Consider the following 18,681-nt stretch of genomic DNA (forward strand, 5'->3'; position numbering starts at 1 on the left):
AGCCCCGCCCCTCCGGCCCCTCCCTGCGAGGACGCGAGGTCAGATGATAGCCCAGCGGGGCCGTAATTGGTTTCTCGGGAAAGGAGGGCGTGCCTGGTTACAGAACAAAGCCCGAATGCTCTCCTAACTCCGTCTCGGGTCGCCTCTCCGCGGGACTCCGCTCACCTTGCCGGGCGCCCCCAGCCTCTGCAGCGGGCGCTGTTCTGCCTAGGGTCCGCCCCGCTGGAACGAGGCCTAGCCTGCCAACCCCTTCTTGCTATACCCGCCCACTTCCGTGGGGACCTGCGCCCGTCTCCGAGTGTAGGGTCCTGGCTTGGCTGTCGGTGGGGTCTAATCCCTCAGATTTACTGTTGAGCGCAGAGAGGCGGAGGGACAGGGGGTGCTCAGTGGTATGACTTTGTCATCCAACTCTGGACTAGGTCGGGTTTAGACACAAAAACCCCACTCCCTGGGGCGATTCCCTCCAGAGCAGGATTTTTCCTGGTGCCAAGTTAGTGCTGCCTATCCCCTCAGGTTCCTCGGGTACTTTGCAGGCACTGCCCAGAGTAAACTAAAGCACTGGCATTTTAAAAAGAGAAAACACCAGGAGAAAGGCTTTTCGCCCTAGCAGTCACCAAGATCACTGCAACCCACACAGGGTCTGCAGTTTTGTCGACAGAATGGAAAGAAAATGATCCGGATTACGTTAATGGGTTATATCGCCTTTAATCCTGACAGCCAGGAGTGTAAAGCTCTCCGTCGAAAATACAGTATAGATTTGATGTAGGATACTAGAATGTTAATGTAGGAAGCGACTTGAGAAACTTTTGGTTCTTTTTCAGATGGTTGGAAACAGCAAAGGAAAGTTACTTGTCCAAAATCACACAGCCAATATTTTATAAAGATTTTAAGTCTCTTAACCTTCCACTATTATGTAGCAATGTCAGTAGCAATATATAATTTTAAATAAAATATGTCCTATTTCTTTGAAATGTTTTACATGAGTATGGACTGTTAACCTTTATATTCTAAGATTTGGTAATTTAACATCTTTGTTTATGCAGAACAAGCAAGGCTCAAAAATGTTTTGAGTTACATGCCTTTTCACTACACTATGAACAAATTTTATAACTTCAGTAAAGATGTAGATATATTATCTCAAAGGAATTAAGAAAAAAGTTGACTTAGAAAAGGTCCCAGCTTTTATCCCAGTAGAGTGATACAACTCCTTTATCATTCACAATGCATCTAAAGCAAATTGCAATGGTAGTAAAGAAGTAGCTCCTAATCGTTTGGAATGGGGACCTTGGTAATAATTCATGAGCATAACCTTCAATCTAACCCTAATCTTCTAAATTCCCTCAACCAGTGTGAAGAATGATGTCAGCCAAATACCCACATATGTACTTGAGACATAATTAGGATAACTAATGTCCACATCACTGCACATTAACTTTTGTGATCTATTTGTGACCTTAGCAACTTGCAAAATGTACCACAGTATGTATTTCATAAATGTGCACGATTATATGGAAAGTACAATGAATCAACGAGCATGTATATATTTCTTTTCAAATGTAGTTGAAATCAGGTTTTATTATGGAATTTCCCCTAACAGTAAAATGTGTGGTGGAGAAAACATATGAAGGATCATTTGTCCTTTGGAGTTTCTTTCCCTAATAAATATGACAAATAGCCTCATCTGATTCTGCTGTGAAATAAAATGGTACAATTATGATAATTTGGGGTGGAAGTGTCTGTAGGAGGAATCTTGCCCTGTTCCCCTGGCATTTGTGAATGGTTATAATTCATGTTTGCTGGTTTATACATTTACATAACTTGTTCTCATTTATGTAACTTATTTATGTAAGAGGCTGTGCTGCCACTGTGGCCTTTGTATGCTGCAGTTTCCCTCTGGATCAGGAAGTCTTGGCATAGCACTCACAGCTCTGTAACAGGTCACTGTTCTGTGGTTCTGTGCCACCGAAAAGGTGGCAACTGCTTCTTCAATGCAAAGGAGAGAGGAATTATCTTCATTCATTTTCTAAAATTTACACTTTGGTCTCTGACTCATGGTGAGCAGGCTGTGATGAAAAAGGGGGGGGATCCTGTAAGACAGCCCCTGTGCCCGGAGGAACGTGATGACTTCAAGAGCTCTCCTCTTTTTGTTTCCCTTGAACCATTGAAGTGTCATTGCTTGTGTCATTCTTTGCTAGCAAAGTAGTAAAATCATGAGATTTGTATTTCACTTCAGTTTTTTAATGTTGTCTTCTAAAATAGATCGGTTATGTAAGAGAGTAAGAAGAAAAGCGTATCTGTTTCCTAATTTGGAAAATGCTTATCACCATCATCCCCTGCTTATCCCTCCCACCCGCTGTCAGCCTAAGTCTTTTCCTGATATAGTTAGGTAAACTCCTATTAAAGAATAACATAACAGTGCCTTTCTTATACACAAATCAGCTGAACATGTGTATTTGAACCTTTGTTTTTTTTTTGCTGTGTGTGACTTTACCATTTATTTCTGCACATTCTTAGTTAAAAAGAGAAATTAAATTTAAGCTTTAAAGAAGAAAGCAGGGCTTTGGGTGTAGTTCAGGGGTAGAGTCCATGCTTATTGAGGCCCTGGGTTCAATCTTTACTACCTACATAAATAAATAAATGAAAAGCCAAGCAAAATTATGTCCACTTCCTGATTCATTTCAGGTTGATAACATTCTATTCAATACATCAGAAACAGTAAAGCATAAAGTTTCATATCATCAGCACATACCAAGCAGGGTTTCTACAAATGGTACGTGGATGGCTTTGGAGACCACTCTCTCATACTTCTCATCGTGTTTAACAAACTAGATCCAAAAAGTTGCTTGTTTAATAGAAGCTGTATTGCAAAGGGAATCCAGAGACATTATCCGGACTGTATTTATGCCTCTGTGTCTGGGAAGAAGTCACCTGATTTCCTTGAGCCCCACTTGCCATCAATAAAAAGAGGGAAGCAGTGTTTTCGGCCTCTGGACCTAAGCCCTAGGGGTTGGTTTGCGTACAATAAGAGGAGGCAGAGAGTTTCCCAGGCTAGGATCAGAGCCATGTGACACCTGATGACAATGTAGCAGTAGAAAGTGAAGGCTGGGAGTGGAAGAGGAAGGTATGAAGAGACACTCTTTGTAGGCGAACACTCAGCCCTGCTCAAAGGAGGAGCAACCAATCCCAAGACATGAACTTTTGCAATCACTGGGTAGGGATCCCCTAAAGCTTGCACACTGGTGTGCCCCTACCATAAATTCATAAGAGGCTCGAGGAAAACCTTCAGGGTGCTGGTTGGGTAGTGGACATTGGCTTTGTGGAGAAGTTTATATGCGATGCTAAAAAAAAGGCACATGAGTGCTCAAATACAGTTCTAAGTGAAAGCCCTAATAATGAGGCCAATCTGTGTAAGCTAAATAAAGGTGATGCTAAGTAGTATCAAAAGTTGCCTGCAATGACTACTTCACAGCCAAGTACAATTTACGACTCATCTCTAAAATATTCTTTTCCTACGAAGAAACTGCCAAAGTCCTTAAGAGACTCACGAAGGGCACCAGTCATAATAATTATTTTCTAATACTCTGAGGAATGTAGAAACACTAAGTGTCAGACATTTTATTTTATTGGTAGCCCATGTGATAAAATGGATGCATCTCCCAGTATTAAGCTGTTAAAATAAATAAACATAGGATGCAAACATGAACAAATTATAAAGATTGACTACGTATATGTCCCCCAGTGCCCTCCACCCTCTTTCCTTGCTCTCTCTCCCTTACCATCTGACGTATTATACATCCGTAAGTGTCGATGTGTATACTTCGTCTCCCTCCACTAAGAATAAGAGCGCTTTGAGAGGTCTGGGGCTTCTCTGAATCTTCTTACCAAGGCACTGAGGAGACATTAGGTAATTGTTATTGAATGAGCCCACCTACAAATTAAAGATATCACCGAATATCTTCCTTTGTCTTGTTAGTGACAAAAACCTGCTCACCACTAACACACTAGGATACTTTATGTTCTCCACTTCTCCTCTGTTGTGGGCTGAATACTTGCGTTCTTCCCAATTCATATGTTGAAATCTAATTTCCCATGTGATGGTATTAGGAGGAGGTGGAGTTTTGGGGAGGTAATGAACTCAGGATGTTGGAGCCCTCGTGAATGAGATTAGTCCTTTGATAAGAGCGAAGCCAGAGAGCTCAGTCTCTTTCAGTTATGCAAGGAAACACAAAGTTGGCAGTCTGCATCTTAGAAGAGAGCCTTTAGCGGATCCTGACCATGATTTCAGATGTCCAGCAGCCACACTGTTGTGACATTTATTGGTTGCCTGCTAGTCTGTAGAACTTTGAAGTACCAACTCAATAGATGGAGACAGTAGCTTTGCCTTCCATACTTTCCATCTGCTCTTCCAGGGAATCCTTGGGGTCTACTTTCAGAATATATCCTGAATTGACTTTTCATACGGTCTTCCTACCCCGCATGCCCAACCACCACCCTGGCCCAAGGCGATAGCATTCCCAGTCCTAAAATTCAAGCAGTTATGGTATTCTTTGCACAGAAGAAATAATTTTGCAAGTAGAAACATTTAAAATTATATTTAGAAAAAAAGTATATGTGCATATGTCTACATAAATTAAGAAAAGTAAATAAACTATTAATTTGAACAGAGACTTTCAGGTATTATTATTGGCATAATTTAAATGTTTTTCGTTATTAGGGAATGTTTCCTGTATGTAATATTTATATTCCATGTGGAGTTGATACACGTACATAACACACCTTAATTCCTTTTTTAATCTCCTTTCCCGCTCCTCTCTCCCTACTCCCTCCTTCGCTTGACTTCCTTCCCATGTGAGAAAGATCTCCCTGTTTCTTGCTATCTACCTTTGATTTTGCTCTTTATTTATAACTTGGGTTTCTCATATAAGAGAAACCATGTGATTTTAAGTTTGTGTGTCAGATTTAGTTCATTTAACATAGCTTCAAGGTGCATCCATCCATTTTCCCACAAATGACTCAAGTAAAATATTTTGTAAACACAATCTTTAGATTTGAGACCATTTACTGGGTTAAAATATCTTGGAGTCATCCTCAACTCTTCTCTTTCACATCCCATCCTGTCTGCTAGAAAATCCTCTTGGTTCTGCCTTCAAAACATAGCCAGAAACTGACCCCTGATATCTTTCCCCTGACCTCACTGGTCATCATCTCTCACCTAGATTAGTACAACAGCCTTCCACCAGCCTCTGTGTCTGTCCTTGTACCTTTTCCTTCTGTTATCAACACAAAAACCAGATGTGTCATCTCAGACCATAAACTATAAGCTCCCCTAAATACAACATTCCCTTCCTAGTCGCTCAGAAGAAAAGCCGATCAGAACTTGACCTGCTGCCCACCCTCAACATCTTCAACGGCATCTCTAGCCAGTCTCCCTGTTCTTCACTTCTCTCCATGTGCACACTGGCCTCCTGAGGGCTTTTGTCCTTTCTGTCCCCTTTCCTGAGATATTTTTCCATTGCGCATCCTCAAGACTATACTCTCTTTCTTTGGGGCTTTTGAGTATATGCTGCCTCCTCTGTGATCTGCGTATGTGACCTGTCTCGACTCCTTATCTCCTCCCCCTTTTTACCTTTAGTACATGTCACTGAAATGCTGTGTGTTTTATTTATGTTATCTTGCTTGTCTCTCCCAAAGAATGTAAATTCCACAAGAACATAATAGATCATCAATTAAAAAGTTGTGGAATGAGACATTGAGGCAGTAACCTTAGTGCTACACCCAGAAACATGTTTGTTTGGACTCTCAATATGGCAGTTGAGCTTGATCATTTCAACTTGACTGGTTTGGGGAGCCATTGAGGAGACTGGACCCACTTCTGGGTGTGTCTGGGTGAGTCATGGCAGTGTGACCTTTGGGACTCTGGTCCTAGCTCCCTCTTTCTGGTGTTATTCTCCTGCCCTGCCTCCTGAGTGCCATGCTGTAAGCAGCTTTGATCCACAACATCTTTCCTTCATGATGTTTTTGGCTTGCAGCCAGCTGAGCATGGACAGAATCCCTTTAAAACGTGAGCCAAATGAACCTCCCTTTAATTTGTAGGTATCAGATATTCTGTGCAGCAATAGGAAAGCTGACTAATACAGTGCACTTCTGCACATGATGACTATGGTCTCTTATGTCACAGGAATGGGGAGAGTGAAGCCTGTGGAATTAAAGGTGTGGAATGTAAGCTCTAAAATGGTTTCACAGGAAAGACACTAATAGGATAACAATATTTCAGAGAGATAAGTAGAAATAATGTAATATCAACCCAGCAGAATTACCAACACCAAGGAAACTAACCATACAAGAGGCCCTGCCACTGCCTTCTACCCCCATGATTTTGTCTCATTTATACATCATATGACTTGGTTAGTCTGTCTCCTAGTTTAGAGGATGAGGGCACACAGTGCAAATTTGTTGGGCACATTTCAAGAATATGAGCTATTAGGTAAATCATAAAGAATTCAGGGCTGCAATTCATAAAATAATGAGTGACATGAGACCACTTCTATCTGAAAGATTAGAGTTGGTCAGTTGGATAGGGAGATTGTTTGATGAAAGGTAAAGATCAAGCACATTAAGTAGGAAACCATCTGTGACTGGGTTCACCCAGATGCTCTGTATCCCCTAATGGTCCATAAGTTCAGTGCCAAAAAATGAGAGATGGTAACTTCATATCATAGAAGAGTTCATGTATTTGCTTTCTACTACTGTTATCAGGTATCTGAGATAATCACTTGTAAAGAGAAAAGGTATATTTGGCTCAAGTTTGGAGTCTCTAGATTCTGATATGTGGGCTGTATTGCACTGGGCCTGTACCTAGACAGCACATTACAACAGCAGCATGTGACAAAGCAAAATACTCACCTCATGGACAATAAACAAAAGAAGAAGAGGAGGGGTCTGGAATCCCATAGTTCCCTTCAAGGGCACCTGCCAATCAACTAAAAGCTTCCTGCCAGGGTCCACTTCCCAAAGGTTCCACCATCTCAGCAACCAGGTCATTAACAGAGAGATCTCTGGGGAACATTCAAGACCCAGACTATACCAGTTTTTCATGAGATGAAAATGTACAGATCAGAGAGTCAAGAAAAGGGCAAAGTGATAGAATAAGCAACTAGGTCAGTGGTTGAGAAAGCTGAGACTGGAAAACAAGCAAGATACAGAATCCATCAATTCAAATAATACAGATAATTTTAAGTCAGTGTATAGAACATACTTCAGACCAGGCTTGTTTAGGGCCTTAGACCACAGAGAAACATGAATATCTCTTTTCCAATTCTGGAGTAGCTACTTAAGTAAAATCAAGTAAGCAACAAGATGGACTCTTTGATCTAGCACAGAACAATAACAGTTCTTTCTGACTGTTATAACAAAAATACCTTCTATACCTTATAAATATCGAAATTTATTGTTCACTGTTCTAGTCTTTGAGAAGTCCAAATTCAAAGTGTGATTAGATTTGGTGTCTATAGAGAACTGTGTCTCTAGAAACAGCTTTTTGTTGCTATATCCTCACACAGTGAAAGGGAAGGGGATCCTCTTCCAACCTTCTTTTGTAAGAGCACTAATTCCGTTTATAAGGGCTCTCTACCTGTGACCTAAGCACCTCTTAAAGACCCTGCTTCTTAATACTATTACATGTGTGGGATTCAGATCAAGAATGGAGGAGCACTCACACTTAGACCATTACAACTATTCATGACAAAATTAATAAAATATATTGTAGACTTTGGGGCAAATTTAAGAATGAAAAATACTAAATACTGCAAAGAGAAGCCAGGTTTTGCTAAAGTTTAAGTCAATCAAGAAAGACAATGATGCCTTTCCATGATCCACCCTTTGACACTTTTATCAGGAAGAAAACACTAAGATAGGTGGTTCCAAGAGCTAACACAGTGGGATGGTTTCTTATGTTTCTATTTAATCCCATCAACTCCCTTATGATACCTAACACAAACACAAACACAAACTAAATAAAATGCTATACAACAGAATATCCTGACCAGAGAGGTAAAAGCAAAATGTGAAACAAAGAAATGTGTTCTAGTAAGGAAATGTGTAAGTTTATGAAGACTCTTCCCTCTTTAAAACTGACCAGTTCTGCTGCAGAACTCCTGGCACTACTATAATTGGATTCTGAGCCTCATCTTTGTGAAAATTCTGGACCGGAGGCTTCTGACTCTGATACTTATCTCCTAATCCAGTGAGGGGAAAGAAGGCCAAAGATTTCCATGAGCATGTTTATTCTCAAGCCAATTTTGGACCAAGTGCCTTCTGGCCTTATAGGATTTATTAATCTATGTGTTACTATATCATTGTCCCCTGTTACATCAACCAAAGCCTCTCCCATAGGAAATGGTTTCCAGATTTAGATCAAACCATTCTGAGCAGCTCCAGGCATTTTAACTGAAGGTCTGTAATTTCATTCCCCCTAAATTTGATGTAGGCCAGCCATCTGACTCCAAATATAACTTGATAGCTCAAATAAAGCCAGCAATAGCTGAGTCTAGGAAGTTTTCCTCTCTGTATATTTACATAACAACTTGCTGAAAAAAACATTTGGGAATCTTTATCTGATTAGTCAAACCTGTTTGGTGTTTATATGAAAAATAAATAGAGCCCCTTAAATGTATAGAAAAATTGGCAACTGTCCAGACTGTGTTTATGCAGTCATACCCCAAATCGGAGAACCTGATGAGAAGCCACCTTGATTCTGCACACCATGGGAGAATTTCTCCAAGTCTACGTGTGATGAGGGGCTGTATAGATCATTTTAAAAGCTCTTTTCAGTTTAGAGAAACTATAATCTGAACAAACACTTCCTTACCTTTTGATAAGGGGTGAGTCATTCCCATGTGGAGCTGCTATAAACACACACACACACACACACACACACGCGCACACACACACACACACACACACACACACACACACACACATGCCTTCTTCCTATCCAAGTCCTCTCCAGGGTGGCCAGACTCCTTTGAAGTTGCTATGTTGTGGCTGCCCTGAGGGCCTGCTGTTAGGTGATACAAACAAAAAGCAGTATGGTGACAATAGGTCTCAATGGGCAACAGAGGGGTAGTTTACGTGGGGTTCCAGAGAGGAGCAGTTTCATATTTCAGATGAGGCTGAGAATGGAAAAGCAGAGTAGTGCTGAGCCCTTCATTTCTGAGCTCTGATCACTTGAGCTGTCCTCAAGGGCTGAGTGATAGGAAAGAAGCATCCCCATTCTTTCCTAGGTGTTCCTTGGGTTGCTCTGGAGAAATCAGTGGGCCTGTGCAGGACCTTAGCTCACCCACAGTGCTTGGGGGGTGGGAAATGTGGGGCAGCCTGTGAGACGTGGTCTGGGAGATGTGGAGGAGCCACGAAGTGCCTTCTTGATGAAAGGTAACCACAAGCAGTGAATATAGTACCATGTGAGGAAAAGCTTGCAATGGGTATGTTCGATACATGCCTTCCTAGGGACACTGCAATGACAACAGTACAAAGGATATACCGTACTCAAGTACATAGTGATCTTTGAGAGTAAGTTTACAGAGATTAGCAGAAGAAGAAACGTGTGTATACCATGTGAATGGTGACTGTGAGCCTCGCCTGCTGGTAATATCTGATTCCATGCTGCTGGCCTGGCCAGAAGTGATAGAGATACCCAGGAAAGAGGCCACAATGACCCTGAAGGCTCCTCTGGAAGTTTGTGAAGCCAGGCGTCTACATGACGAGTAGCCAGGCCCACCTGCCCCTTGGATTATCCATCACCTTCAGCTCTGTCCCCTTCTGATGTTAAAGAAAGTGTTTTAGCACATGGGAAACCTTATTCATCCTCTATGACAACCAGGATGGCTGGAGAGACCTGTAGACTCAGAGCACATAAATACAGCAGCAGCGGGAGGATCACCAGGAAGGAGCAGAACCAGCAAGTTCATGGCAGTTGTCCTAAGAGGATCTGCATGCAGTTGCAGCATGTGGTTGTAAGCATGTCCTTGTCCTCAAGCGTGTATACAACGTGTGTCAGCAGGAGCTGCTGGTCTCTCCCCAGAGGACCACCATGCAGTCATCAGAGTGTAGCTCGGCTTGGGAGTTCAAGGGTATCATTTCAGAAGCAAGAGGAAGGTAACTGACATCTACGGAGTCAGAGCACAGAGACAAAGTGTGCAGCCAGTTTAACTGCCCCTAGACGTAAGTAAATAATAATAAACAAAATACATTCTAGTAATGAATGACAAAACAAAATAAAACAAGCCTTAGTACACAGTTGAAGGCACAAGTCTTTTCATTATAAAGATGAGCTGTACATGCTGATGAGAAAAATGGTCTGTAGAAGATAAAGAAACCCCAGTATCCACGCTGGAGTGGGAGAGTGATGCAATAGGCCTCTGCTGGCTGGCAGAGAGTATATCCTCCCTTCGGTTTCTCCAAAATGCATACATTTCCTTATTTCACCTGGTGATTCTTAAACTGTAGTGGGTCTAAGAAGCATCTGGAGTGCATTTGTAAAATGGCAATTCTTGGATCTGGGCCAACTGAAGCAAGATGTCTCAGAGTGGAACCATCGAGGGTGATTCTGATAAAGATGATCCAAGATCTGAATTCAAGTCTAACACTGGTACATGGTCCAGTTGAAGAACTGATCTTGCAGTCAACAAGGAAGCATGCTTATTTCTGTGGTCTGTGTACTGGTATTTTAATCACACCTACAGTAGGATCAGATTTACCAAGAAATATCTGAAGAAGTGTTTACTATGTTCTAGACAGTTTTAGGGGCCCTGTTAGTCAAACCTCTCTGTTTCTTACACACGTGGTTTTTATACTGTTACGTAGAGAATTACCTTAGTATTTCTCCTCAATCGTCCTAATCGCTCGGTGGTTTCTGGGTCAAAATTCCTGACACCCATAACTTATAGGAGGAGAAATTTATTTTGGCTCATGGCTTCAGTCCCACGGTCAGCTGGCTCTGAGGCAGAACCATGCAGGCAGAAGGGCATGGTGGAGGCAAAAGTGTTCAACCCATGGCAGCCAGGAAGCAGAGAGAGAGAGAGAGAGAGAGAGAGAGACTGAGAGAGAGAGAGAGAGAGAGAGAGAGAGGGAGGAGGTGGGGACAAGAATACACCCTTTGAGGGTTACACCATAAAGGACTTACCTCCCAAAAGGAACCACATCCTAACAACACATTTAGCTACTTACCTCATCAATGGAGGAATTCACGGATGAGTACATCACCCCGCAACCCTATCATCTATCACACACATGAGAATTTGGGGGAAATTTTGGCCTAAACCATGGCATTACTACAATGCACCATTGTATGATTGAGTCCCAGTTTGACATTTCTTCCAGAGAGGGCATGGGGTGGAGAAGAGAGAAGGCCCTGTTCACTCTTATCCTTCTGCTGCTAACCTATGCAAAATGTAAAGCTTCTGCTGACTTTCCAAGGCTTTATAATATTGCAAAATACAAATATGAATACATTTGCCAAAAACAGGGTAAGAAAATAAAATTGGTTTTCAAAAACAGCAGTGGGAAGGCTGTGAAATGGTAGGTGAACAGCACACAAGGAAATTACAAATCTTTCTGCATTGACGGAGGATCTGTACTGAGTGACAGATAAGCCTATCTTCTCCTCTTAATCAACGATCATATCCACTGTAACACCCTACAAAACCAGGAAGTAGACTGTCAGAGCAGAATGACATACATGTTTCAGGAAAAAAAGCACTATCTTTTATTGCCTTAAAATACCAAGTAATTGCTTCTTTCTCAGTAGTATCTAGTCTCAGCCTTGTGTAGTATATAGAAGCTTTTGTTTAAACTTTCAGCAAAATACGGTGCTATGGCTTACATCCAAATGCCCCTCTAAAGCCTTATGCAGAGATGGGGCTTTTGGGAGGTCATTGGATTTTGGTGGCATGACACTTATAAGTGAGTTTGTCCACTGATGAGTTCATAGCGAAATGTAGTTTGGGAGGTGAAGCCTGGTTGGAGGAGATGGGTCCCTCGGGTGTGGCCCAGAACAGCCTATCTCCTCCCTTGATCCCTCTTTCTGCTTCCTGCCTGCCATACTATGAGCTGTTTCTCCCCTGCCATGCGGCCCTGCCTTGCAGTCTGCCTGCTATAGACTGAAACCTCTACAAACGGTCAGCCAAAATAAACATCTCCTCCGCAGAGCTGTGGGTATTGGGTATTGTGTCTCAATAGCAAGAAAGTAACTGAGATATATGGTCACCTTTGCAATATTCCTATGATGATTTGCACACCAAGAGAACGAGCAGCTCATTGCATTGATGTAAATCCTAGAATTTGGTCAGTATTGTGTGCTGTCTTAACATGGTGCCCACAAGCGAGCCTTAATCATCTCACTGCAATTTTCTCTCTCTGCTCTGCTCCTATGGATAAGGTCTGCTAGACAAATAACCTTTCTTATCAAGGGCACCACAGGCAGTTCCTGATCCTTGCTAGTTTGCAGAATTATTCAAGGGAGCCAATCACATCCTCTACAGGAACCAGCAGACTCCAAACCCTCTCAGTTCTCTAAAGCTTGCCTCCCACAGCTTGTGCTGACTCCCTGTGTTCCTCCTGTGCTCCTGCATGACATACACTGACCTTCTTCCGTAGGCAGTGCACATGGAACTGTATACTCCTGGGGATCTCCTCTGTCCATTATGAGTGCGGCGTCTTCAGTCATCTTCACTACCATATGGCCACAATCCAACCTCATCAAAGTAATGAACAGGATGTAATTAAATCAACATGCTTTGTCCACTGAAATAAGATGTTTATTGAAATAACTTTTATATGCTTAAATAAATTATATTTGTATGGAATTTTAGAATGCATTAAAAATATTTTCTCACCAATATCAAGACTGCTATCAATGTGAACTACTTGTTGTTGTTGTTTTTTTTCACAACCTGCCCTTGTAACAGACTGAAAGCAAAAAATATATAAATAACAGGCTATAGTTAGTGGTCAGTCGTAGATTGTCAATCCACTTAATTTTTTGAAATAGGTACTATTACCAACATTTCATATGTGAGAAAATAGTATTAGGTAATTTATTCTAAGTTGCAAAGTCAGTAAGAAGGAGAACTTAGATTTAAATCCATAGCCAACCTGGTTTTTAAATTCTTTTTTCAGTACTGGGAATTGAATACAGGAGCAATCTATCACTGAACAATACTTCAGTCATTTTTTAAATTTTGAGATAGAGTCTCACTAAATTGGTTAGGTTATGCTCAAAATTGCTATCCTCCCGCCTCAGCCTCCTGAGCAGCTGAGATTACAGGCACGTGCTACCATGCCCAGCCAGAGCCAGTGTTCTTAAAGACAACCTGGATGTATCTGGGCCTTTCTGGGGAGAAAGGACTAGAGAAAGGGAGCTTCTGGGCAATCAACTCCAAGTGCAATGTCAGTAAGGAAATAGGTTATATCTTTAACAACAGGATAGATAACTTTGTTTTAGACAAAAGAAAAAGCATCAATGAGGTGTCCCACAAGCATACACCCTTAGGGTTTTATCATAATATGGACAGATCCGCGTAACAGGAAGAGGCAGTGCAGTTAAAGAACATGAAATAAATACATATCTACACTATGAGCTTTGATGACTCTTTTGAGACAGCTTTCAAGTGGTTGTACATTTGATTGAAGCAGAATTTAGTATCGAAAGCAAACATGCATACTTTGAAGGTGTTGATCAGCAACCAGCACAGTTCCCCTTACATAAGCATGTTTATGTTATGTAACATCAAAACCCAGCCCAAGAGCTAAATGATGTGCCAACCAGTGAGCACAGAAGAGAACTGCAGAGCTCAGCAGTTACCACAGTGCTCCCTTCTGATGGCACGGAGTAATAAGAAACTACTCACCTTGAGAACACCCCTCCTGCAGCTCTGAAATCCGGGCTTTTACTTTTACTCATCTTTGGCTTTGATAGTAACCTCTGTTAATTCTCATTTATTTGCTAGGTTTTGATGTGAGGAATCACATTTTAAAATCCTTCCAGTTTGAGTTTTCCAGGGAACTTAGTAATAACAAGACCATGCTCAAAATTTGAAAAAGGGGGATGGGGTGGGGGCTATAGCTCCGTGGGAAGCCCCTGGGTTCAATGCCCAGTGTGAAAAAAAAAAAGTTCTTTCAAGTGGAAAAGGTAACACAGATGAATACCTGCTGACTTTCATAAAGGTTTCTTCTGTAAATCCACTGTGTGGAGGTATTTTCAACAATAATTTATATGATATTTATAGTGCTTCATTTAGACCTGAAAGAATAACTTGGAAATTATGTAGATTTGAGTTACATTCATGCTAACTGTGGTTTGGAAGAAGTGTTTCTGTTTACATTAAATCATTGTGCTTTGATGATACTGTCTTTCATTAAAACCTGCCCACTGTAAGACCAGATTATTTTAGTCTCCCTCATCACTGCAGTGCTCATTATTGTGTTGATGTACACTGTATAAATACATGATCATCTTTGTAGCTTTTAATTTGCTTTGACTCCTTTTTCTTACACTGAAACTTGGTTTGAGGAAGGGTGGAGATGTGTCTGTTTTTGCCTACACAAGCCTGCAAACGCACAGCAGCTCTGACCATGCTGAGCACGCACTCTCCCCACCCTGATACACATGCAGGCTTTTGTATGACAACATTTTCAAGTCAACAATGCTGTTTTTTACCTCTGGAAACAGCTCATAGGAACCAAACTTTGGTTACCCTTCCCAGGACACACAGTTTTTTGAATAGTCTCTTAGAATAAAACACCATTGCTTATTTACTACAAACTCATGTTAAAAATAAAATCATCTTAATAGTGTTCATTTGTGGAAAAAAAAAATCTCACCATACTTAAAGACTAAGGAGAATTTTAATGTATACCCTATTTCTAGTTTATAACAATTTATCTTTTTATTCACTTTCCCCTGCCTTTTCACTCAGATTTCATTTTTCCAGCTCATTTGTGCACATGTCTAGATCCTCCTTATCGGTGATTCCTATTTAAGAAATTGAGATATGTAAAAGTCTGAGCTTCCTATTAGTCAAATTGGGAGGGATATTATTTTGCACCACAATGCATTTTTCAATTTACAAAATGGGCCACTTATTTTTCTAAAAATATTATTGAGCGCAATGGCCAGATGAAGTCTATGGACAGATGGATAGATGGACAGGGATGGTAGTACAACAATATGAAGTTACTTAGTGTTCCTGAACTGTATACTTAAAAGATGGTAAATTATATGTTCTGCACATTTTACCACAGTTTAAAAATACCTGTCGCTGGGCATCTCTGTGGGTTTGCACTGTGCTAGTAGCTGTGACCATGACTCTGAGGCAGGTGCCATCCCAGCCCACATGGAGTTTGCAGTGTAATGGGACAAACTATCTACTCCACTGGTCAACTAAACTAGCACCTATGGCACAGGGCTGCAGAAGAATTTCACTGCGACTGGCAACCTCGCGGTGGGGACCCAAGCAAGGCACAGGAGCTTAGAGGTCTCCATCTCAGGGAATGATGTTGCCATGAGGTGGGATTCACCATCTGCAACATGCAGGGCAGGGCTTCAGGATGAAAGAGATTGGCGTGAGCAAAAGACATGAGGTGGGAAATAAGTCAGTGTGCGTGGGAAACTGAAGGAAGGTCCCTGGGGTAGGAGGAGTGCATGGAGTAAGAGAAGTTGAAGTGGAATCAGGGTCCAGATGACTCAGGTAAAAGAGATTTGGATTTTATTCCAGGGACAATAGAAGCCCCTGAAAGTCTCAAAACAGGAGATTGGTATAAAAGTATTCATATGACACAGAAAGTCAAATATTTCATGGTCTCTTTGACGGGAGAAACCCAATATATAAATAAATGCAAAGTTAGATACAGGAGAGAGATGGTAGGAAACTGGGAGGCAGACTCTTTGGAGATGGAGAAGGGGCCAGGGGATGAGAGGGGAGAGGGGTAAAGAGGGAAGTGCATCAATAATGGTCCAAATTAGTTAATTATGTACTGCAAACGTATGACAATAAAAAAATTGTGATTGCATCGTAGGGAATAGGAAAGGGGATAGTAGAGGCAGAGAGAATAGAAAGAAGCTATTTGAGTTCCCCTAGTACTTCTAAAATATAATTTTACTTAAAAACATATTAGACTTAAAATTTTTCAAGGATTCATTTTACGTGAAATAAAAGAGGCAAATTATATCTATCGGTTCTGTGTGTTTATATAGATCTAAACTATTTGTTTTATTGATTTTTCTATTCTGCCATTTTAATTTTCCTTCTTTTGCACATTTTCCTAAATAATATAGTGAATTTTTTATCAGTGAGATAAATTACAATAATGCTATATGTAATCTGTCCAATATTGCTCGTATGTAATCGATTGCTTTGTTGTTTAAATATCTGATTAAAAACACTAAATAATATTTTCTCGAATGAAAAGATGTTCTCAAATGTTTGTTATCATGAAAGGTTGATATTATCTTTCACCTTATTTAAAACATTCAATTGCTCTTTGATTGCTGCGTGTGGTCCCTTCTGATCAAAGAGGAAGTTCTTGGAGAGGAGGCACATTGCTAAAGTGGATTGTGTACTCTAGTCGGTGTCTATTCTAATACTAAAAAATTAAAACATTTGCATCACCTAAAGTCAAGGACTGGGACACAACATACTCAGAATGGGAGTACAATTCCCACTGACAACTGTAAAATAAAGGTGCATGGATAAAATATACCAAAGCATTCTTATCATTTCATCTTCAGCCTTCACAATGTCATAACCAACTAAAGGACGGTAAGGAACACTTCACAGCCGTGCCTGCTGTGTGGCTCAAATTAGAACCCTGGATCTGATATTACTCTTGGGACAGTGATGTGAGGGAAGATGAAGCACTGTCTTTTTATTCAAGATTCTTACCCAGGCTACCCATTTCCAGCAACCTTCAAAAAATAACTGAGAAGGAAGGATGTGGAAAAAAGGAAAATGTATATTGACTTAAACTGGCTCTTAAAGCAAACAACCCCAACATTCTAGTTAACACACTGGAAGCTTTTCTCAGCCCTCACATATTTCAGTGTGAATGTGAGGACACTGATGAGGATGTGTGACAGTTGTGCCCCTAGCGGTCATTCAGGGTCGTAGGCTGGCATAGGCTTTACCCTCTTAAATGGGTGGCTTGCTAAATCACCCTGAGCCTCAACATCCCACAGTAGATGTAGGCAAAGGAGACAACATGCGGACACTTTTGCTTGGTCAGATCTGAAAGTGACACAGGAGAGAAGGGCCCCGCATTCCCAAGAGTTACTTTTATTTTTTTTTCTTTCTTCCACAGCTGCCCTCAAATGCCTTGCTGCCAAATCAGACATCCCATGGCTATTCAAGGAGACATTTGCTTTGGCTGCAGCAAACTATGGTCAGAAGTCCATCCTAGATGACTGTACCACAGCCTCTTTGGATGACTGCTGCAGCATAAGCCTTAACAAAGCCTCTTTCAAGTAGTACCTATCATAATTTCCATTGAGTAGAGCTAGTTGAGCTGGTACATGAAGACCTGGTAGCATAGAAGACTGTTAGTAAAACAGACCCAGCCAGGGCTGGTGACACTGAGGGTGGCTAGAAGCCAGAGACCATGGAGAACAAGAGATAATGCAGGCAGCTGCCATCCCCAATCACCAGAAGAGCTCTGATGGTTGCCAGGGGTTGCTGGCTTCATGCTCCAGAAGAGTGGTAGAGGGGTGCTATCACTAAGACCAAAAAGCTGATGACATTTAAGCGCGGCTATCACTCAAAGGAGCTACACTCTGCTTATATGTGATTTCTACCTGAACTGAGCAAAATAACCCTTAGCCCATTGGTGGCATAAATGGGATTTATCACTCCCATTCCAACTTTGCGAACTGTGCTCTTTCCTGTGAGGGAACTGTTGTCTGACTATGTGACCAGGAAGGAGAGGAAACAGGTTAAAAATCACCATCTCAGTCCTATCAGGGATGCTGTTCTTCTCATGTGTCAAGAGGTTTAAGAATAAGAAAGGAAGTCAGACTGTTGAAAATTGTGTTTTACTTATGCATTTGCTCAGTTACAGAGAATAAGAAATTGGAAAGAAAAAATAATTTACTGTTTTATAATGGATAAATATGTGTGAGAAATTTGCAATAGCTCTCGACTATCCTCAACTAAAGGTCTATAAAAGGAACTTAGTTGCAACTAACATTTAGAGAGAGGTACAAATGGTTATTTATAATATGATATAAGTTGATGAAAGTGAATGAGTCTCTACTTATTACAATTAAAGACAGAAAAAAATTGAACCTTATAAAAATGTGCTTAGAGAAAAAGAAAATACCATAAGAAGATAAGTTAAAAACATCTCTGAATATGGCTTACTATCAAAAGATGTAAAATATCAACAACAAAGCTTTCAAGGTATGAAAGTTTTAAACATAAGGAATTAATAATACAATGTAAAAGAACAGTAAAATAGTGGGAAGAAAGTGTTATTAATGGCATAGGAAAGGATCTAAAGAATGCTAAAAATGCAAAAGAATCATTATCAGAGGTACATGGGTCACAACTGGAGTAAATAGAAATTATAGGGGTAAAAATAGCTAAAGTAAGGACTCTCAAATGGATCAAACTACACAATCTGACCTATATATAT

The 18,681-nt window shown here is 40.9% G+C and overlaps 1 protein-coding gene across 1 annotated transcript in view; it reads right to left on the minus strand.

Annotated features, from left to right (window-relative positions):
* Nucleotides 1-12,721, minus strand: part of Lonrf1 (LON peptidase N-terminal domain and ring finger 1) — a 44,657-nt gene extending 31,936 nt beyond the window's left edge. The window contains exon 1 of the mRNA XM_033765582.1: nt 12,640-12,721. Within this exon, the coding sequence (XP_033621473.1) occupies nt 12,640-12,721 (82 nt within the window). The remainder of the gene's footprint in view (nt 1-12,639) is intronic.
* Nucleotides 12,722-18,681: the final 5,960 nt, after the last annotated feature.

This window comes from Fukomys damarensis, unplaced genomic scaffold (genome assembly GCF_012274545.1).
Source record: "Fukomys damarensis isolate Sample0158 unplaced genomic scaffold, DMR_v1.0_HiC HiC_scaffold_18, whole genome shotgun sequence".
Taxonomy (NCBI): domain Eukaryota; kingdom Metazoa; phylum Chordata; class Mammalia; order Rodentia; family Bathyergidae; genus Fukomys; species Fukomys damarensis.